Genomic DNA, 23,323 nt, shown 5'->3' on the forward strand with positions numbered 1-23,323 from the left:
ACACACAAAAAAGCCCTAAATAGGGGCACGTCGTTCAATAGGGTTGCGCGGTGCTGCGGGAACGTGGAGAAAGGACTGCAGGAAAGTCGTTCCTGGCGCACGCGGCGGCTGAGTGCAGCCACGGAAAGCCCCGCCCCCGGCCCCGCCCCCGGAGCCGGTTTCTTCCCACCGTCCCGCCCGCCGAGCCTGTTCCGGCCACTCCCCTACCGCGGGAATTAGTCTCCGCCCACCTCCCCGCCCCCTGGCCACGACCCCGCCCGCCGCCCCGCCCCCGAGCTCGTTCCTGCCTACCGCCCCGCCCCCTGGCCATGACCCCGCCCACCGCCCCGCCCCCTGGCCACGACCCCGCCCACCGCCCCGCCCCCGAGCTCGTTCCTGCCTACCGCCCCGCCCCCTGGCCATGACCCCGCCCACCGCCCCGCCCCCTGAGCTCGTTTCCGCCCTCCGCCTCGCTGTTCCCGCCCACCGCCCCGCCCCCTGGCCACGACCCCGCCCACACCCCCGCCACCGGAGCTGGTCTCCGTCCCTGGTGCTGACGCAGCCCGGAGCCCCGGGACCCTCAATAATTGAGCCGGGAAATCCCCCGCCGAAGGCTGGGGTGCGCGGCGGTCGCCCCTGCCCGCACCCCCCCCACCCCGGGGCCCCTAAACGTCCTTCTCCGCGGCAGCTCCACAGAGACCGGAACTGGGGCGCGAGGCGGCCCGCCCGAGACCGGAAGCGGAAGCGTGGGGCGGTGCCGCGGAGGGAGCCTCGGGTGGTTTGCTGCGTGGGGTGTGCGGTCTCCTTCGCGCGTGACCGGCTTCACGTGGTATGTTTGGTCTCCCGGGGGAAGGGCCGAACTCGGTGCGCGGCGGGCAGTCCGGCGCTTCCGGCGGGCGCCCAGGGAGGGGCCCGGGCCGCGGGCGTTCGCGGTCGCGGGCTGTGGCGTCCCCGCGCCCCTGCGTCCCTAGCCGGAGCCCCGCAGACCCCCCCTGGGCTGTTTCCGCAGGTCGGTCCCAAGCGGCTGATCCTCCCAGCTCCGGACGCCACCGGCCGCGCTCTGAGGGCTGATTTCGCGCACACACACGCACCCCGGGGACTTTGAGCAACGTCAGGAGGCATTGTTTTGGGTGTACAAATAGGGGTGTGGGGAGGCGCAACCAGCATCTCGGGGGTGGAGGCCACGGGATGCTGCTCAGCACCCCACCCCCGCCCCACCCCCCACGGCGATGCATTATCAGTAATGCAGGGGTCCAGCAATCCTGCTGTCGGGCTGCAAAATCTCTGAAGTCCTGAGTCAGCCGTGGAAATCTAAAGTCAGCCGAGTCACTTACGGGCCCCCTAAGTGACAAGCCGCTGTTTATTTAAATAAAGTGTCTGGAGTCGGCAGGGCGCCTGCGTGGCTCAGTTGGTTAAGCTTCCGACTCTTGGTTTCCCTCCAGGTCACCCTCTGGGGGGGTCCTGGGATCCGTCCGCCTTCAGGCTCCTTGCTCAGAACGGAGTCTGCTTGAGGTTCTTTCCCTCTCCCTCCCCTTCAGTTCTTCCCTCCATCCCCACCCTCCGCGCTCTCGCTCTCTCTCTCTCTCTCTCTAAAGTAAATAAATCTTTAAAAAATAAAATTTGGGGGCAGCCCCGGGTGGCTCAGCGGTTTAGCGCCGCCTTCGGCCCAGGGTGTGTGATCCTGGAGACCCGGGATCGAGTCCCGCATCGGGCTCCCTGCATGGCGCCTCCTTCCCCCTCTGCCTGTGTCTCTGCCTCTCTCTCTCTCTGTCTCCCATGAATAAATAAATGAAATATTAAAAATAAATAGATAAAAATTTGAAAAAAGTGTATGTAGTCACCAAAAAAATCTTTATCCAGCCAGATGAGTTGAGTAAGTCAAATGCACACACAGTATGACACGGCTTTCTCCCACTTAGGGTGCAGATGGCTGGATGGGAATCAGGTAAATCCAATTTACACTTTAAGTAAATGAAAAACAAACAAAAAAGGATGGGTGGATGGTCTTTCTGTCTGAGAACTATATTACTCCCTGTAAAAAGGCCTCAAAAGCAATCTTTGTGCCTTTTTTTTTTTTTTTTTTTTTTTCTAGACAGGAAAAGCATCTCTCGAGCTCCAGTTTGTGTTAAAACCCGCTTCAGGGCCCACCAGCCTCAAAGTCCACCATCCTCACTGATCCGTGGATTTCGGTGTGACCAGGTGAGTACTTGCAACAGGTTCCAGCAGCTTCCACTGTTCAAAGGAGCTGTTAATGGGCTTTCCTGTGCTCAGGTGGTAATCACAAGAAGCCCCTAAGAGCGAGGGTATCTTAAGAAAAATTATTTGTATGTTTGATAGATTATGTTCAAAGGAAGGGATACTAAGGCGGGTGTGGTTATATGTGTGGAAATAAGGCAGTAAATACAGTTATATGCAAATAAGTACACATTAAACAAATATGTAAATAACTAAATGTGTGTTATTTAGTTATTATTTAGTTATTTAGTTAGCTATGGAAAGACAGATTTTCTTGCATTCCATAATACTAAAAATTTCAGGATTTTATAAATAAGCATAAATATATGAAATTTTTACATATATGTAGTATTACAAGTCATCCCACTAAAGATTAGCAGGACTACTCAGCAACATTCCTCAGGCCCATTCGATTTGACTTCTAAGCCCTGTAAATCCTCCACAAAGATTCAAAATATATGGACATCAGAAGCCCCAGTAGCCTAATGGATAAGGCATTGGCCTCCCCAAAATATATGGACATCTGTGGGGGAAAAAAAATGCTTTTAACTTCTTTCTATGAATAATAGAAATGTAAAATTGAATGGCCCAGCCACCAGATGCATGTTGAAGAAGTAGATTTTTTTTTCTTAATAAGATTTAAGATTATTTAGAGGAATATCCAGCAACAGCTTAGATTTTGAAGGTTAGGACACTAGTTTCCACAAAGATTGTCCTCTCTACCTGGTCGTCTGGCAGGAATTAACTTTATTTCTTAAAACTTTTCTGAAATAACAGTCTTATGATTCACATTACAGAAAATCCTGTTAACTATTTAATTGTCGGGTTTTACTAATTACATGTATGTGCCCCTTTTTCATTCTCGCTTTCCTGTAATGTTTTGGAGGGGAATGTTTATCTGTCATGCAATAGATATTTTTTGAGTGCACAGTTTATGGAGATCAACCCTCCTTGTTTATTTGAGACTGAAAGGTTTTCCAGGACACAGAACATTTAGTGTTCAAACCAGGACAGTTCTAAGCAACCAGGATGGCTCATCATCTCCCCGAGCCAGACCCTGGGCCAGATGATAGAGACCAAACAGAGAGAGCCAAACAGACCTTGTTCTGCTGCCATGGAATTTATGTTCTAATAGGAAATTGTGATTTTATTTATTTTTTTTAAAGATTTTACTTATTTGAGAGAGAGAAAGCACAGGTGGGGTGAGGGACAAAGGGAGAAGCAGACTCCCCGCTGAGCAGGGAGCCCACTGCGGGGTTCCGAGACTCTGGGACCATGACCTGAGCCGAAGGCAGATGCTTAACCAACTTGCTTATGCCACCCAGGCACCCAGGAATTGTGCGCCAAACTGCTGCGCCACCCAGGGATCCCGTGATTTTAAACAACTAATGACGGGAGTGATGTGGGAGCTTGGCAAAGAGCACTCAGTCGAGGGAACAGAGAAGCCTTCTTGAGAACTGATATTTAGTTAGCTGTAGGGTTAGCTGGAGCAAGGATATGGGATTACTTTCAGGAGAGCATATCAGGCAAAGGGAACCACATGAAGACAACCCCCAAAGCAGGAGAGAGCCTTGTATGCTCCAGAAACTGGGAAGACAGGTCCAAATCTAAGACCTGACCTGGTCCAGCCTGCCCTGCTCTGGGCTGGCTCACACCCCTGCCCCCAACTTGGTTGTCTCAGCTCAGCCATTACTATCTTCCCAGTTCCTGGGAGCCCTGTGACTCCTCAGCTCAGTGACTAGAATCTTCCTAACTGTAAATTGGGTCCCTGGTGGGGAGAAAGGAGACATCCTCCACCTCCACAGCAGTTGTCTGGGTCTCCTGGACTCACTCCAAGCCTCAGGGAAAGTTGGAGGTGAGAGGCAGCATTCATTTCCTGTGGCTACTGTAACAAATTTGCAGAGACTCAGTGGCTTAAAGCAACACAGACTTCTTTTCCTGCCATTCTGGAGGGAGAAATCCTAAATGGGTCAACAGGGCCACATTCCTTCTGGAGGCTCTAGGGGAGACTCCTTTTCCTTGTATTTTCCACCTTGTGGAGGCCACCTGCGTTCCAGTGAGTAGTATCTTCAAGTCTCTCTCTCTCTCTCTCTCTCTGACTCCTGCTTCCATTATCACAGCTCCTTCTCTGACCCTGACCTTCTTACCTCCCTCTTGTAAAGACTCTTGTGATGACATTGTGCTCACCTGGATAATCCTGGATACTCTCATCTCAGGAGCCTTACCTTAATCACAGCCACACAGTCCCTTTTGTATGGAAGCTCACATATTCACAGATTCTCAGGAGTAGAATCTGGGTGCCTTTGGGGCAAGGGCGTTAATCTGTCTCCACATAGGCCCAGGAGGCAAAGATGCCCTGCAACTGGTTCCCTCCACCTGGCCCAAACTCTTAATGTCCCAGATCCTCCTCCCTACTCACACTCAAACCCTTTATTGCTGTTATCTGTTGGGTACAGGGAAGACACTCATAGAGACCTCGAGAAGCTGGTTTTATGGAGGCACCTGGGTGGCTCAGTTGGTTATACATCTGCCTTCAGCTCAGGTCATGATCTCAGGGTCCTGAGTTTGAGTCCTGTGTCAGGCTTCTTGCTCAGCAGGGAGTCTGCTTCTCACTCTCCCTCTGTGGTCTCTCTCTCTCTCTCTCAAATACATAAATAAAACCTTAAAAAAAAAAACTGGTTTTAAGGAGTTGTTCCCTAACTCCAGGGAAAGGAGGCATTCATTCCCTTTTTATAAAAAAGGAAACATTCCATAGATACTGCTCTGAACCTTCATTTTTTTTTCCACCTGAATTTATTGAAGATAAGAATCTCTATCAATACCTAGAGGTCCTCCTTTCTTTTTTGGCTGTATGTTTCTTCATTCTTTATTTTCTTTAAAGATTTTATTTATTCATGAGAGACACAGAGAGAGGGCAAACACATAGGCAGAGGGAGAAGCAGGCTCCCTGCAAGGAGCCCGATACGGGACTCAATCCTAGGAGCCTGGGAACATGCCCTGAGCCAAAGACAGATGGTCAACCACTGAGCAACCCAGGCATCCCATGTTTCTTCATTTTGTGGATATTCCCTAATTTATTGAGCTAATTCCCTATTGATGATCCGTTGTATTGTTTCCAGTCCTTTGATATTATAAGTAAGGCCGAGGTGAATCATAGCACCCTTGCCAGTTAGTATTTGTGGATCCTCAAGATGGGCTCCTAGAAGTATGATTGGCAGGGAAAGTGTAAGTGTTGCATTTTGCTTGAAATTGGCAATTTTCCTTCCATAGAAATTGTGCTCCAGAAGTATATGAGAGTAGCCTTTACCAACAGCTTGCGCAGAGATGTGGTCCACCAGGTCTTTGTTGATCTGACAGGTAAAAAATGGTATCAGTGTAGTTGCAGTGTGTGTCTCTGTTATTAAGAATAAGATCAGGGGATGCCTGGGTGGCTCAGTGATTTAGTGCCTCCCTTCGGCCCAGGGCATGATCCTGGAGTCCCAGGATCTAGTCCCGCATCAGGCTGCCTGCATGGAGCCTGCTTCTCCCTCTGCCTGTGTCTCTGCCTCTCTCTCTGTGTGTGTCTCTCATGAATAAATAAAATCTTTAAAAAAAAAAAAAAAAAAGAATAAGATCACTGTGATTCTATCGAGGGTGGTGTCCTTGAAATGGTAGTGATAGAAACCAGACTGTCCCGGGTTGAGGAGGGTGTGGAATATGAGGAAATGAGATAGAGAGTAAGACACTTGGCCTGTGGTCAGAGAGAGAGGCTGGCCAGTAACAGAAAGAAAACTGCCCTTAAGATAGATTTATTTCACTGCTGAAAACCACTGCATCAGGTTTAAATGGTGTAGGAAAGGATCCAGTAGAGTGGGAGAGCTGGGAGGAAGGGCAGGCAGGAGGCAGTGGGTTGTGTGCAGCCCCTAAAGCAGCAGGTGGACCGGAGCACGGAGCAGAGCCCAAGAGCTGGGCCTTCTGCAGAAGGGGACATGGCTCTGGGTCTGTAACAGGAGGAAGGGCGGAAACCATGGTGCACGTGGCCATTTGGGCAGCAACGCAGGCAGGTAGATTCATTCTCAGGAAGGTTACTTTGAGAAGTAGGAGGCAGGACCATCTGCCCAAAGTAAGGGTGTGTTTGTTTTCTGTTACCACCTAACAGATTGTCCCAAAAATCAGTGACCGAAAACCGTAACAATCATGTGTTATCTCTCATGGTTTCTGTGGTTCAGGAATTCAGGGCAGCTTAGCTAGAAGGTTCTGGCTCAAGGACTTTCATGAGTTCCTAGCAGGGTATCAACTGGGGCTGCAGTGATGTGTGGCCTTGGCTGGTGCTGAGGGTTCATAGCCAAGGCCTTTCACTCCCAGGCCGGCCCTGTTGGCGCTGCTGTTGGAGGGAGGCCTTGGTTCTTCTCCCAGAAAGTCTCTCCATGGGGCTGCTCGAGTTCCTTGCAGCGTGGCTAGCACCCAGCCTTGGAAGTCACCTCCAAGGTAGTCTTGTCTGGCAGGTCAGTCTGATGCAGGCGGGTGTGGACACCAGGAGGCCTGGGTCATCGAGGGCCATTTAGGAAGCTGGTTAATGTGGAGGGAGTGGGGAGGGTGTGTGAGGTGTAAAGAGATTCGAGCAGGTGGGTATGGAGCCACCCTGACTTACAGGATACCCTGCAGGGTCAGGGGCTTTTTGAGCGATGGTGACCGCGTTTCCCTAGAAGTGGCAGCGTTACAGCCCTGGTGCCGGCGGAGGATGGGAGTCCTGCCTAGTTGGAGTTCTTCTGGGTGAGCGTGAAGGTGGGGCGTATAGATGAGGAAATGCGTATGTGAAGGGTCATGAAATCCAAGGTGGGGAAGCGTGAAGTGAGAACAGGGAGCACTGGGGAAGCAGGAGAGCAGCTGGATGGGTCCTCTGTGTGGTGAAGGAGATGCTGAGTGAGCAAGGATGTAGTTTAGGAGGCTGGGTTCAGAGACATTTCTGAGCGGTTGTTCTAGATGGTAAAATAGTGTCAGGTGATGACGAGGTCTAGGGTGATGCGGATGGAAGGTGCAGCCAAGGTGGATGGGAACAAACGTGACACAGTGAGGTCATCCTCACGAGCTCTGACATCATCCAAGGGTGCTGGGACCAGAGGTTGAAGGACTCAGGGCAGGCAGGTGCCAGCGACCCCAGTTGGTAAAGGGTTGTGCTTGGGAATGTGTGACGACCACCTGGATGGGAGGAAGGTGCCCTGGGACCCAGTGAAGCTGGGGACTTGAGTGGGGCGGGACAGGCATGTGCTGGTCGTACTGGTCAGGACAGAAGAGGACAGGTTATGCCTTCACGTGCCCTGCGCCCATCACCTGCCAAGCAAAGTGAAGACCCAGGACTGGAGAGCCCACTTGCATTTTGAAGGAGGACATGGCGGGCAGGCTGAGGCAGGTTCTTCCTCAGCAGCCGGGAGAGGGAGAGAGACTGGGAAGGCTTCCTGTTTCCCGTTTCTTCCAGAGCCTGGCCTGCGTGCACTGTGGGGACAAGAGCACGAGCATCCAGGTTCTCTGTCTGAGTCACAGGATGGCGGCCATGGTTCTGTCTCCCACCTGCGGTAAGTTGGGGGGCCCCCAGAGCCGCGGTGTTAAAGGCCCCTGCACCACAGAGCAGGAAAGGAGGGGCTGAGTGGTGAGGCAGGAGTAGAGGCCCGAATGTCCGGGGTCCCTGGGACTCCAGGTGGTTCTTGGGATTTGGGGGTTTGGGGATTTGAGCATCCGTGGGGGTGTCACCTGTGTGGTGAATGTGGGAGAGCCTTTGAATTGTACCTTTCATTCTTTCTATAAACTTGATAAAGTAGGGATCCCTGGGTGGCACAGTGGTTTAGCGCCTGCCTTTGGCCCAGGGCGCGATCCTGGAGACCAGGGATCGAATCCCACGTCGGGCTCCTGGTACATGGAGCCTGCTTCTCCCTCTGCCTATGTCTCTGCCTCTCTCTCTGTGACTATCATAAAAAAAAAAAAAAAAGAAAAAAAAAAAACAACTTGATAAAGTAACAGTGCTGTCCCTTGAACTTCAATTTCCTCATCTGTGAAATGGGAATAATAATGTCTTCCTCCAGGGCAGTAAGAGCCTTGGGCCTATTTTCTGGCCCTGGTGAGACAGGGCTGTGCCCTCGTGTCCTGTGAAAGCTGTGTGTGTGTGTGTGTGTGTGTGTGTGTGTGTGTTGGGGTATGGCCAGTTACAACTAAGTGGGGGAAGCCTCCAAACTGGTGAGTGCTAGAGTATAGAGCAATCCTAGATTCTTCTGACCCATTTCTTCTTCTCCAGCTCAGCCTTCCCTGTACTCGGCCTCCCCTCAGAGAGGATGCGCAGAGGGGGAAGGGTTGGTTCATGGCTTCCTGACAGGCTGGTTACCGGTGAGTCACATACTCTTTTTTTCCGAATCATTATTCCTCTCATCGGCAGTTGGCTTTGTTATCTTTCAGTGACTCAGAGCCCCACAGCCGAACCAGGTCTCAGACAGCCCAGGGTCTGAGGACATCTGATAGGGGGTTAGGGGCTGCCGCACGAACGTCAATGTTTGTCAGCATTTTTTACATTTTCATAGTTTCCTCTAGGGTCGCTGTCTACATCGTGCTCTGCTGAGAGTTTTAAGGGGAAGGTAAACTTAAGTGTCCTAGAGTCAAGTAATTGATGATGGCTGTTGGGAAATCACTCATTCACTTACCAAGTATTTCTCTGACATCTACCATGACCCGATCTTATGCTCAACCCTGAGATTGAGGGATAAGACTGCAGTTTCACAGTCTCACTGGAATAAGAGAATCACCTACGTGTTAGAGGTACGTTTAGCCTTAGGAGTGGGAGTAGGTTGACAGGAGAGGAGCACTGCAGGCTGAGCTCAGAACCGCACCCATGCATCCTGTGCTTTGGGTTCCCTGTTTCAATCTTGTCATCCTCCTGTTAACTTGGTGGGGGTGGTCCTTGGCTAAGCCATGATGTTTGTGACCACTCAGGACTTGGTGACCTTCGAGGATGTGGCGGTGGAGTTCAGCCAGGAGGAGTGGGCCCTGCTGGACCCTTCTCAGAGAACACTGTACAGAGATGTGATGCGGGAAAACTGCAGGAACCTGGCATCTCTAGGTAAGCCTGACCGCAGCCCTGCATTTATTTCATGATGCAGGTGACAAAGATAACATGATGCAGGTCCTCTTTTTTTTGTTTGTTTAAGATTTTATTTATTCATTGGAGGCACAGAGAGAGAGAGAGGCAGAGACATAGGCAGAGGGAGAAGCAGGCTCCCTGTGGGAGCCCCATGTGAGACTGGATCCCAGGATTCCGGGATCATGACCTGAGCCAAAGGCAGAGGCCCAACCACTGAGCCTCCCAGGTGCCCTCCCTCCTTTTTTAGTTGACATGACATTCATAAACATGAAATTTACCTCTGTAACTATTTTAAGCTTACAACTCAGTAGCTTTCCATACAGCCGGCAGCCCTAACACTATCTAATTAGAGAACATCATCCTCACCCCTCAGCCCCTCCCTATCAAGTGCTCAGTCCCCATTACCTCCCCCCCAACCCCTGCTGGCCACCACTAATTTGCCTTCTGTTTCTATGGATTTGCCTGTGGAGAACATTTAATATCATTGGAATTTTAAATATGTGATTTTTTTTGTCTGGCTTCTTTCGGGCAGCATAATGGGGTTTTTTGTTTTGTCTGTTTTTTAATATTTTATTCAAATTCAGTTTGCCAACATATAACACTCAGTGCTCATCTCGTCATGAGGGCAGCATAATGTTTAAAAGTCCAGCTGTATCGTTTCATGTACCAGTTCGTTATTCCTTGTTATGACTGAATAGCATACCTTTTTATGGGTCTACCATATTTTTAAAATTCATTCATTGGTTGATAAACATGGGTGGTTTCCACTGACTGGCTGTTACAAACAATGCTACTATGAATATTTGCGTTCAGGTTGTTGTCTGAACATGTTTCCACTTTTGTTGAGTATGTGTCTAGGAGTGGAATGCTGGGTCACATATTACTACGTTGAGCTTTTGGAGGAACTGCCAAACTATTTTCCACAGCCGCTGCACCAGGGTGTGACGGTTCTGATTTCTCCATGTCTTTGCCAACATTTGTTTTTCTGACCATAGCCATCCTTATGGTTATGAAGTGGGATTCCGTTGCTGTTCTGATTTGCATTTCCCTCATGACTAATGACCTTGAGCACTTTTTCACGTACCAGTGGGCTGTTTGCAGATCTTCTGTGGAGTCCTTCACCCAGTTTGAAATTTGGTTGTTTATCTTTTGTTCTTGGATTATAAAAATATATTATATATTGTGAATACTGGTCCCTTATCCACAATATTATTTGGAAATCATTTCTCCCATTTTGTGATGTATTTTCATTTTCTTATGTCCTTTAACATATGAAAGTTTTAATTTTTTTAAAAGATTTATTTATTTGAGAGCGAGAGAGAGAGAGAGAGAGAGGGCATAAGTGGGGGGTGGGGGAGAGGGAGAAGCAGGCTCCCCTCTGAGCAGGAAAGTCTGATGTGAGGCTCCAACCCAGGACCCTGAGATCATGAGCTGAGCCAAAGGCAGGTGCTTAATCAGCTGAGCCACCAAAGCACCCCAAGTCTTATTTTTTTTAAGTTTTGATTTAAATTCCAGTTAGTTAACATACAGTGTTAGATTAGCTTCAGGTGTACAATACAGTGATTCAGCAGGTGTACAATACAGTGATTCAGCACTTCCGTACATCACCCGGTGTTCATCACAAGTGCCCTCCTTAATCTCTACACCTACTTAACCCAGCCATCACCCACCTCCCCTCTGGTAACCATCTGTTTGTTCTCTATAGTTAAGAGTCGATTTCTTGGTTTGTGTGTGTCTCTTCCCCCCACCCCTTTCCTCATTTGTTTTGTTTCTTAAATTCCACATATGAGTGAAATCCTGTTTTTCCAAACAAGACATCTGGATAGCCAACAGACACATGAAAAGATGCTCACCATCACTCAATATCAAGGAAATTCATATCAAAACTACAGTGAGAGATATCACCCCAGAGCTGTCAGAGTGGCCAAAATCAACAACACAAGAAACAACAGGTGTTGGTGAGGATGTGGAGAAAGGGGAGCCCTCTTGCACTATTGGTAGGAATGCAAACTAGTGCAGCCACTGTGGACAACAATATGGAGGTTCCTCAAAAAGTTAAAAATAGAACTACCCTATGACTCAGCAGTTGCATTCCTAAGTATCCAAAGAATACAAAAATATTGATTTGAAGGGGCACGTGCACCCTGATATTCATAGCACCGCTATCAACAATGGCTAAATTATGGAAAAAGCCCAAAGTCCATCAACTGATGAATGGACAAAGAAGATGTGGTATATGTATACAATGGAATATTACTCAGCCATACAAGAGAATGAATCTTGCCATTTGCAATGACGTGGATGAAACTAGAGAGTTTTGTGCTAAGCGAAATAAGCCAGTCACGGAAAGTTTTAATTTTGATAAAGTTTTTATTTTGATGGATAACTATCGTTTTTCTTTTTTTTGCTGTTCCTTTGGTATCATACCTAAGAAGTTATCGACAAACCCACCAAAGCTTTGAACTTTAATCCCTGTTTTCTTCCAGGAATTTTTCTAGTTTCTCTTCAATTAGGTCTTTGGTCCTTTGCCCATTAATTTTCAGTATAGCTTAGAGAAAGTGCCAGTTTCATTTTTTTTTTTGCTTGTGTTTACCTAGTTGCCCAGCATTTCTGTAGGAGACTTTTCTTTCCCCCTTGAATTATTTGTACTCCCTTGTCAAAAATTGACCACCCTTGGGAGTTTACGTTCACTCAGTCCCATTCCATGGATCTTTACACCTCTCCTTATACCAGGACTGCAGAATGTCCATTACTCTTGCTTTGAAATAAGTTTTGGTGTCAGGGAGTGTGAGAATTCCTATTTTGTTTCTTTTCAAGAGTGTTTTGTCTATTTGGGATCCTTTGCAAGTTCATGTGAGTTTTAGGCTTCGTTTGACCATTTGTACAAATAAAAGCTGTTGGAATTTTGGTAATGATTGCACTGAATCTGTAGATCACTGTGGTGAGTGTTGTCATCCTAACAATATGAAGTTTTCCAATACACATCTTTGTGTTACTAATTTTTTATTTGATTCTGTTATACTCAGAGAAAATACTTTGTACGATTTCACTGTTTTAAAATTTATTCAGACTTGTTTTATGGCCTCACATATGGTCTGACTGTTCTGGAGAATGTTCCACATGCACTTAAGATGAATGTGTCTTCAGTTGTGGAGCAGAGTATTTTATATGTCTGTTAGGTCTAATTAATTTGTAAGATTGTTTAAGTCCTCTATTTCCTTATTAACCTCCTAACTAGTTGTTCTACCCATTGCCAAAGTGGGGTGTTTGCAACAAAGTTTGGAACTATTGTAGAATTTCCTATTTCTCCTTTCAATTCTATCAGCTTGAAATTTAATATGTAGAATTCTGTTGTTACTGTCTGTAATGGTTACATCTTCTGGATGAGTTGACCTTTTTTAAGAAATTTTTTAAATTTATTCATGAGACACACACACACACACATACACACACAGGCAGAGACACAAGCAGAGGGAGAAACAAGCTCCATGCAGAGAGCCTGACATGGGACTCAATCCCGGGTCTCCAGGATCAGGCCCTGGGCTGAAGGTGGCACTAAACCCTTGAGCCACCCGGGCTGCCCTGAATTGACCTTTTTATCATGAAATAATTTTTTTTGTGTGTTGTAATAGTTTTTGTCTTAAAGTCTATTTTGCCTGAAATTAACATAGCTACATTCTCTTTTGGCTGCTCCTTGCATGGAATATATTTTTCTATCTGCTGACTTTCAGCCCCTTAGTGTATTTAGATACAAATTGAGTCTCTTATAGATAGCATATAATGGAATATTTTTAATCTATTCTGCCAAAATCTGCCTTTTAATTGGACAGGTTAATCCATTTACATTTAAGGTAATTACTATTAAAGATTCATGTAGGTAGGCCATTTTGTTATTTTCAACATGTCTTACACCATTTTTGTTCCTCAGTTCTTTCATTGTTATTTTTGTGTTAGATGTTTTATAGGGGACCACTTTGATTCTCTCTCATTTCTTTTTGGTTTTTGGTTATTTTTTTAAATGGTTGTCCTAGGGATTACAATTAACATTTTAACTTATAGCAGTCTATTTTGATTTAATTACCAACCATGTTTCAATAGCATACCAAGTTTTTGCTCTTGTATAGGTGCACATACACCACCCCCTTTATATTGCCTTTTCACAAATTATATCTTTTTACTTTCTATGCCCATTAACATAGATTCATAATTACCGGTTTGGACATTTCTCTTTGAAATTATATAAGAAAAAAAAAGAATTTCAAATCATAAATTTGAGTTAAAACCAAAAATAAAGAGCCAATTATTATTGCCCTATGTATTTCCATTTATCGGGTTCTTTGTTTCTTTGTGTGGATTTGAGTTGATATCTATTATCCTTTCATTTCAGCCTGAAAGCCTCCCATTAGCATTTCTTGTAGGGTAGATGTGCTAGTGATCTCTGTGTCTCTCAGTTTAGCCTACTTGAGGTTTCTTAAGCTTCTTGGTTGTATACATTTGTGTCTTTCATCAGTTTTTGGAAGTTTTTGGCCATTATTTCTTCAAATATTCTTTCTACCTCATTCTCTTCTCCACTTCAGGAACTCCCATGATATGTATGTTGGTATGTTTGATGGTATCCTATAGATTTTTAGGGTTCTGTTCCTATTTCTTTCATTCTTTTTTTTTCTATTCTTCCGATGAGATAGTATAAATGCTTATAGATTCTTTCTTCTGCCCGCTTATATCTGCTGTTGGACACATCCTCCAAATTTTACATTTTACATTTTACATTTCAGTTTTTTACTTTTCAATTCCGAAATTTTTTACTTGTGTTTGCAATTTCTATCTCTTTAACATGTGTTCTATTTCATGAGAATTCATCCTTAAGGTTTCCTTTATTCTTTATATGGCTTTCTTTTTGTCTTTGACCATACTTAAAATAGTTGATTTAAATTCTTTGACTAGGGATCCCTTGGTGGCGCAGTGGTTTGGCGCCTGCCTTTGGCCCAGGGCGCGATCCTGGAGACCCGGGATCGAATCCCACGTCAGGCTCCCGGTGCATGGAGCCTGCTTCTCCCTCTGCCTGTGTCTTTGCGCCTGTCTCTCTCTCTCTGTGACTATCATAAATAAATAAAAATTAAAAAAAAAAAATTTAAAAAAAAAAAAAAAAAAAACCTCTCTTAAAAAAAAAAAAATAAAAATAAATTCTTTGACTAGTAAGTCTGATGTTTGGGCTTCCTCAGGGAGGAATTTTTTTTCCTGTGATGGGCCACACATTTGTTTTTTGCTTGCCTCAAAATCTTGTTGAAAACTGGATATTTGGAACATTGTTATATGGCAATTCTGGAATCAGATTTTTCCCTATCACTAAAATTTTTTTTGTTACTTGTATGTTGTTAAATGATACTCCTGAACTAATTTTGTAATGTCTGTATTTCTCACATGTGGTCCCTAAAAGCTGTTTTGTTAATTTCATGGCTAGCTAGTAGTTTGTCAGAGATTAAAAACCTGTAGTCTCTGCAGATGTGTTCTGCATGTGTGTATAGGGCATACCTGCAAAATCAGCAGGTGGTTTACAACTCAGCCATAATCTTCACTTTCTGCTTGTGCAGGACTTGAAGGTCAGCCAAAGCTGAGGACTTAGCTCTGTTTCAAGTCTTTTCTGAGCATGTGACCAATCCTGGATTTCTAGATTTAAAGAAATAGGAGGGAAAAACATTTTTTAAAGATTTTATTTTATTTATCTGAGGGAAGAGAGATCATGAGTAGAGGGGAAGGGTAGAGGAAGAAGTAGATTCCCTACTAAGCAGGGAGTCCCAATGTGGGACTTGATCCCAGGACCCTGGGATCAAACCCTGAACCAAAGGCAGACACTTAACTGACTGAGCCACCCAGGCACCTTAGGAAGGAAATTTTTAAAAATTTACCCAAACAGATTTACCCCAAAGATATAAATGCAGTGAAATGCCGGGACACCTGCACCCCGATATTTATAGCAGCAATGTCCACAATAGCCAAACTGTGGAAGGAGCCTCGGTGTCCATCGAAAGATGAATGGATAAAGAAGATGTGGTTTATGTATACAATGGAATATTCCTCAGCCATTAGAAACGACAAATACCCACCATTTGCTTCGACGTGGATGGAACTGGAGGGTATTATGTTGAGTGAAATAAGTCAATCGGAGAAGGACAAACATTATATGGTCTCATTCATTTGGGAAATATAAAAAATAGTGAAAGGGAATAAAGGGGAGAGGAGAAAAAATGGGAAATACCAGAAAGAGAGACAGAGCATGAGAGACTCCTAACTCTGGGAAATGAACTAGGGGTGGTGGAAGGGGAGGTGGGCGGGGGGGTGGGGGTGACTGGGTGACAGGCACTGAGGGGGGCACTTGATGGGATGAGCACTGAGTGGTATTCTATATGTTGGCAAATTGAACACCAATAAAAAATAAATTTATAAAAAAACATTTATAAAAAAAAATTTCCCCAAACATCTTATTCCACACTTTTCCTCCCAAGTTTCTTGGCTAGTCTTTTGTTTTCTGGGCTATTTCATATGCCCCTGGTGGCAGTGGCTAGTATATTTGCCTTTAAATGTGTTCAGCATGTGCCCACTGAGTAGGCAGCTCAGCCTTTGGAGAGTTTGGAGTTAGATAAATAAAGGCAAGCCCTTTGAGCCAAACCTGCAGAAAGGTCAAAACAAACAACCACAGAACTTGGAGAATAAGGTCCATCCTGCTCCCTCTTGTTCTAGAAATGTGGGCTGTCATCTTCAAGGTCACAACCAAAGCAGGACATAGAGGGTGAGACAAGGATCAGTCAAAATGTCAGCTGGTTGTTGTCTTTGATTAAACATTTTCCAAGTTGCTGTGAACTTTTGTAAGTTTCCAAAGTTCTGATAAAGTTGATTCTGATGGTTTTCCCCAGTTTATTCACCATTTTTGTAAAGTTATAGACTTTTGGTTCAGTTTCCCTCAGTTTTCACTATGATCACTTCACACAAGTCTTTCTGAAGCACTTCTGTGTCCTTGGATCAACACTGTCTTTAGAAATAGTGATGAGGGATCCCTGGGTGGCACAGCGGTTTGGCGCCTGCCTTTGGCCCAGGGCGCGATCCTGGAGACCCAGGATCGAATCCCACGTCAGGCTCCGGGTGCATGGAGCCTGCTTCTCCCTCTGCCTGTGTCTCTGCCTCTCTCTCTCTCTCTGTGACTATCATAAATAAATAAAAATTAAAAAAAAAAAAAAAGAAAGAAATAGTGATGAGTGAGTCCTCACCCTCATGGAACTTTTTGTCTGATGCCTTCTCTGTGAATGAACAGCTGTTACTTGCCCTGACTTTATATTCTCCATGGTTAAAAGCTTTAGAGCTTCTGAAATATATGTAAACTTGGACATGAACTCTGGGACTGTTTATGTCCTGTCATCTGGACATTGAGTTTGCTTGAATTTTTGCTTCTTGAGAGTTACTATATTCACTAGAGCCTATGCATAGTTACTCCATTGCTGCAAAAGTCCTACTCGATCATCTTCGGAATTGTTGGTTCCAGTTTCATAGGATTACTTGTCACCTGCACAGTCACCCAACATCACGTGTCTTTTCTCTTTGAACAGGATATCATGTTGATAAGCCCAGTCTAATCTCCCAACTGGAGCAAGAAGACAAGGTGATGACAGAGGAGCGGGGAATTCTCCAAGGCACCTGTTCAGGTGAGCACCAGGTAGACAGGTGGATATGCATCTTTTTGAGGAATAGCTCTGGCTGGTGATTTGGAGCATGAGAGTATTACATTTAGGAAATGTCAATCAGGGAAGTTTGTATAGTGTCCTTTTTTCTGACAGAGATGGTCAAGAATTTTGGTATGAGATTCCTTCTGTATGTTTTTTCACTCCTTTTTACCTTTCTATTCAACATCTCAAACATTACCTTGGACTCAGAGTGAGAAAAAAAAGACCTCTTTTCCTTTTTTTTTTTTTTTTTTTTAAATTAAAGTGTAGTTACATGCAGTGTTAAATTAGTTTCAGGTGTACAATGTAGTGACTTGACAAGTTTTAAGTTACACTATGCCCACCATAAGTGTAGCTACCATCTGTCACCATACAATGCTATTATAGTTCTTTACCTTTTTAAATAAATCTCATATGAGCACTTTTTCCAATTCCTTCCTACTTTGCATTCCTGATAATCCCTTCTTCTTTAAATTTCTCAATGGTCTTAATCTTCCTTGAATCACTTTTTAAAAACCTACAATTTTCATATTCCTATCTCTTTCATGGCAAACCTCAAATATGCTGATCCCTCAGAGTCTGCATTTACTCATATGTGCATTTTTTTTCTCCATCAACTTTAATTTCTTTTTATTTTGTTTCAGATTTGGAGACTGTACTTAAAGCCAAATGGTTAACTCCTAAGAAGCATGTATTTAGAAAAGAACATTCTAATGGTATAAAAGCGGTAAGACTAAGATGGCTGATTTCTGGTTTTTCACAGTAGGAGAATAAGTTAGAAAAGTCACAAAGTAAACAGAGTCATTAAAGAAAACTATCATTTATACATGAGGAAATTGTGTCTCTGGAAAGATAATGAAAAGTATGAAAAGTTGTCAATTTGGAGAAAACTATAAATTAGCTCCAAACTTGTTTCCTCACTGGGAGTTTCCACAAGTAAATATTTCTTTAAATGTGACTAAGATATTGACTGCTGAAATATAAAGTGGGCTTAAGTTTATTAGAAGACGCTCTGTGATTATGATGAGGACTTGTGGCAAAGTGTCCATCTTTTTTAACTTCTGAGAGCCCAAACTGCGCAGAAGCCATATACATGAAAATAGCCAAAACATCATTTGTAATAATGTAACAGAATCCCTGGGAAAGAGAGTCCATACGCATAAAATTCATTGAATATTAAAAATAGTATAAATTATAGTTATCATTCATCTCTTAACCAACAGGAAAGAAGTCACCTTGGAGTGAAACTCAATGAATGTAACCAGTGCTTTAAAGTATTCAGCACGAAATCTAACCTCACTCAGCACAAGAGAATTCATACTGGAGAAAAACCCTATGACTGTAATCAGTGTGGGAAATCCTTCAGCAGTAGATCTTACCTGACTATTCATAAGAGGATACATAATGGGGAGAAACCCTATGAATGCAACGACTGTGGGAAAGCCTTCAATGATCCTTCATCCCTTAGACTGCATGTGAGAATTCACACTGGAGAAAAACCCTATGAATGTAATCAATGTTTTCATGTTTTCCGCACTAGTTGTAACCTAAAAAGCCACAAGAGAATTCATACAAGAGAGAATCATCATGAATGTAATCAGTGTGGCAAGGCCTTCAGCACAAGGTCCTCCCTTACTGGGCACAACAGTATTCATACAGGGGAGAAACCTTACGAGTGTCACGATTGTGGGAAAGCCTTTAGGAAGAGCTCGTATCTGACCCAGCATATGAGAACTCATACTGGAGAAAAACCCTATGAGTGTGATCAGTGTGGAAAATCCTTCAGCAGTAGCTTTTCTCTGACTGTGCACAAGAGAATTCATACTGGGGAGAAACCCTATGAATGCAGTAACTGTGGGAAAGCATTTAATAATCTCTCAGCTGTTAAGAAACACGTGAGAACTCACACTGGAGAAAAGCCCTACGAATGTAATCACTGTGGAAAATCTTTCACCACTAACTCTTACCTTTCCGTGCACAAGAGGATTCATAATAGGTGGATATGAGTACAATAACCAGGAAAACATTCGTTGATTTCTCATCCCTCCGGCAACCGATGGTAACTCACTATAGATGTATGCGTTATCTGTTGCTGCATATTTCCCTCCAAAACACTGTGGCTTCAGACAACATACATTTATCTCACAATTTCTGTAGGTCAGGAATTTGGAAATGGCTTAGCTGTGTAGTTCTGGCTTCAGGATCTGTCATGAGGTGAGGTCAAGACGTCAGCTGGAACAACACTCATCTGAGTCTTTACTGCTGAAGAATCTACTTCCAAAATAGCTCACTCACGTGTCTGGCAGCTTAATGCCAGTTGTTGGCAGGGAACCTTCGTTACCTCACTCTCCACAGGGCTAAGTATCTTTATGATGTAGCAGCAGGTTCCTCCCAAAGCATTTGATCTGTGGGAGAACTAAATGCAAAAGCCACATTGACTTTATCAACCTAGCCTCAGAAGGACATATCACTTCTTCCAGACTGTATTGCTCATATAATGTGGGAAGAAATTACACAGGGTATGTATATCAGGAGACAGATTGTAAGAAACCATCTGAGAAGCTTGCCGTGAAATCAGTGGAGAAAAGCCTTTAGCAGACTCTCATTGTATCCTATATGAAGTAGCCTTCAATAACTCATATTAATTCACTCTGGAGAGAAATCTCACATGTGCAAGCTTTGTGGTAAGCTTGTCAGCTCAAACTCACCCCAATGTGCAGAAAAGATTATGTATGGGGAGAAACCTGAGGAATGCAGTAGCTGTAGGAAAGCCTTTATGATATTTCTAGGGAGTCAGGTGATAGTTCACACTATGGAGAAAGCCTTTTCAATATCATCAGAATGCAAAAGCCTTCAGGGACACTCATCCCTTAGAGCACATGTGAGAAACCACTAGAGAGGAATATCTGTAGAAAGAATGTGGAAACCCCTTCAGCACAAGTCTTTGCATTAACTGAGCAAAAGACAGGGAAATATTCTGAATACAATTACTATGGGAAGGCCTTGAATGTTCTCTGAATTTTTAAGAAGCATGAGGATTTCTTCTGGAGAGAAAGTCCTATTGAATGTCATCAGTACTGGAAAGTCATTTTTCCACATTCCTTAGGAAACTGAGAATTCACTGCAAAGACGCTTGTGAATAAAAAGACCAAGGGAATGCCTTTAATAATACCTCCTACATTAGGAAAAATAGGAAGTTTTCTCTGGATGCAAAACTTGTGGGTGTATTAATTTTGAAAAATCTTTCAGTGATTCTTTGTTGATTTATGAGAACTGACTTTGGAGGCAAACCCTGGAAAAGTAATCAGTATGAGGATGCCTCAGCTCTTTACTGAGTGGCCACAAAATAAACTGGGACCAGACATTTATTAATAGTTGAGTGTGGGATTACTTTTACAGTGTCTCATCCTAAGATTGGGCCACTAATTTGTTAGTTTTCAGTCTTTTTGTTTTAGTATAAACACTTATGTCTAGAGCCATACTCTAAAATAAATGTTAAGTTATGTTCCATAGTTTTGTATTTAGTATGTTTGCTATAATTTACTCTTTAAAAATATCAGTACATAGCATATTCAAAAAAGCATTTCTGAATATCTCCTGAGTGAATTAGTTTATCATAGTGTAAATTAGACTATATTTACTATATACTTTTCCTAGTTTAATGGCATTTTTGTCAGGTAAGTGGAGTTTATGACACTGATTCTTTTTTATCTTTCTACCCTGGTATGGTATTTTGTTTAGCTTCTTTCCCAATGTCCATTCTCCCCTACTTACTTACTTTAAAAATGTTTTCGTTGTTTTTCAAGCTGTCAATGAGCAGGATTGAAAATACTCAATCTCCAAGGCTTCTTTGAAGCCCAGAGGGGTATTGCCTTGCTCTGCTGACCATGAGAAATAGGTAGGAGTCACTAAGGAGAACATCATCTGACTTGTTTGCTTCACCTATATTCTATTCATCTTACCTGTTCTTTCTCTTGAAAGTGGACTCAAGGCAAGAGTTGAAAGAGCTATATTTTGATCATGATGACAAAAACCACAGTGCAGCAAAAAATCACAATGATATGGGCTCCTCCAAAATCTCTGATTGGCGATATCAGCTCTGGACTGCTTGTTCACAGACTTGTCCTTATATGATTAAAAATAACCTCTAACTGGTTGAAGCCAAAGTCATTTTTATTTTTTGGTTTGTTTTTGAGGTGGTATTCTGTTCATGTCCAGCTGAATGCAATATCTAACTAGTCAACCTATTAGTTGGTCACATTTTGTAAGTGTTCATGTTTCTTTGAAAATAATGTATATTCTCTTAAGTTTTAGATGTAGAGTATGTGCCTATTAACTCAAGCTAATTGTGTTTTCAGAGATAGTATGTACATTCAGATTTTTGTCCTCAGACTTATTTAATGATAGATATGTATTAAAGTCTTATGCTCTGGATATGGATTAACACTTTTTTGCCATTTCTGTCATTTTTTTCTATATATATTTTGACGTATAACTGAGTACATTCAGGATTAGGTTTTTTTTCTTGTGAATTGTTCCTTTTTATGTAGGGATCATTTTTTATAGTGTTATTTCAATACATTAATAAAGGACTAAACATTTACATAGCCCTTCCTATAGGCAAGGCATTCTTCTGAATGCCTTATGAATATGAATATTAACTTATTGAGTACTCAATATAAGCTTAAGGAAGCATGTACTGTTATTATCCCCATTTTACAGATGAGAAAACAAATGTGGTGTACCTGTAATTTACCTGAGCTCCCTGTCTAGTAAATGGTAGAGCCAAGTTTTGAACCCAGACAGTCTGTGCTCTTAACCACAAATCTATCTATTAAATATATTCTATATGCTAGGCACTGTTTAAGACACTGGTGTTTATAGCAATGAATGAAACTCAAGTTTTGTTATTGAAGCACTTATGTTTTAGTGGGGGAAAGATGGATTATAGAAAAATCAAGAAAACATGCAACATAAGCGTTCAGCAGAAAAGCAAAGCACTGGGGCACCTGGGTGGCTCAGTGGTTGAGTGTCTGCCTTCAGCTCAGGTCATGATCCCCAAGGTCCTGGGAACAAATTCTGCATCAGGCTCCCTGCAGGGTGCCTGCTTCTCCCTCTGCCCATGTCTGCCTCTGTGTGTCTCTCATGAATAAATAAATAAAATCTTTTTTTAAAAAAAGAAAGAAAACCAAAGCATTATAAAATAGTTAAGGGAGATTGGGATCTTACCATTGTATATAAAATAGGAAGGGAAAGCCTTTTAGTTAAGGAACACTTGAGCAGAGACCTTAATGAGTTGAGACAGTGAGTCATGAATTTGTGTGGCAAGAGCAGTCTTGGCATGCAAAGTCTCACAGCATAGAAGCCAGTGACACTGGAATAGAACAAGCTGGGGACAACGAAAGTGTGGTAGAAGTTGATATGGTCAGAGACATGGTGGATCCTGATCTTGTTGGGTCACATTAAGACGTTTTCTTATACTTGGAACAAGTGGGCATGTCAGTCAGAGTCTCAGCAGGAAACAACTGACACAGATGAGGACAATCATAAAGGAGTTTTCATAAAGGGGCTAGTCACAGAGCTGTGGACAGGATATAGGATAACCACAAGAAGTGGCTGGTACCTAGTAGCTGGTAAGGACAGGGCTCTATTAACATCCCTAAGCTGGAAAGGGCAAGAGAACGGAACAATTGTTGAAATCCAGAGACAAGAAAGGAGAGAATTGCATTCCAAGAGCTGGGAGGTCAGCGGTAGCATTCTGCAAGAAATAGCCAGAACTAAACTTATTTCATGTCCAGGATCCCCATTGAGCAAACCCAACCAGACACCAGAAGGCAAGGACACCTATTGATGTAGTTCATACTGATTAATGTTACTAGGTTCAGCAAGGTAGAGAAAGTGGGTCAGTTGGGGCAAATGGAAACTATCCAGAACTATTCACCCCTTGTGTTTCTCGAATCTACTCTTGTCAGTCACCTGGGCAAAAAGTTCATATCCCTGAATTCTGTTGGCTACTATACTTGGCATTGGGTATTAAAGCATTGATGTTCCCACCTAGAGTCTAGAACAGTTGCCTTCACAAGTGTTCTTCATATAAGATGGGTCATGGGGCTCTTGAGAGGAAAGCACACACAAAAAAATTAACCTAAAAGCCCTAGTTTCCAGAGGGGGAACACTTTCGCCGGTAAAGTAAGGGTCCCATTGAGCTTTATGACTGCTTGGAGACCAGCACATGAGGAAAAGAAGTCACCATGGCTTCTGGCATGGTAATCCTGTGCCAGAAGATGTGGGGCTT

At 43.7% G+C, this 23,323-nt stretch overlaps 1 protein-coding gene across 2 annotated transcripts; it reads left to right on the forward strand.

Annotated features, from left to right (window-relative positions):
• The first annotated feature begins 518 nt into the window (after positions 1–518).
• On the forward strand, positions 519–21,472 carry LOC112666447 (zinc finger protein 558). 2 transcript variants are annotated; one of them, XM_049098040.1, is made up of 9 exons: positions 519–808; positions 2,072–2,178; positions 6,859–6,966; positions 7,670–7,766; positions 8,480–8,568; positions 9,169–9,295; positions 16,915–17,010; positions 17,673–17,755; positions 18,252–21,472. In XM_049098040.1, exons 4-9 carry the CDS (start codon positions 7,736–7,738, stop codon positions 19,032–19,034), a joined length of 1,209 nt encoding a protein of 402 aa, XP_048953997.1. In that variant the 5' UTR covers positions 519–808; positions 2,072–2,178; positions 6,859–6,966; positions 7,670–7,735; the 3' UTR covers positions 19,035–21,472. The 2 variants fall into 2 exon arrangements, with proteins under 2 accessions (XP_048953997.1, XP_048953996.1); XM_049098039.1 differs by lacking the exon at positions 6,859–6,966.
• The last annotated feature ends 1,851 nt before the right edge of the window (positions 21,473–23,323 follow it).

This window comes from Canis lupus, chromosome 20, assembly GCF_003254725.2.
Source record: "Canis lupus dingo isolate Sandy chromosome 20, ASM325472v2, whole genome shotgun sequence".
Classification (NCBI taxonomy): Eukaryota; Metazoa; Chordata; class Mammalia; order Carnivora; family Canidae; genus Canis; species Canis lupus.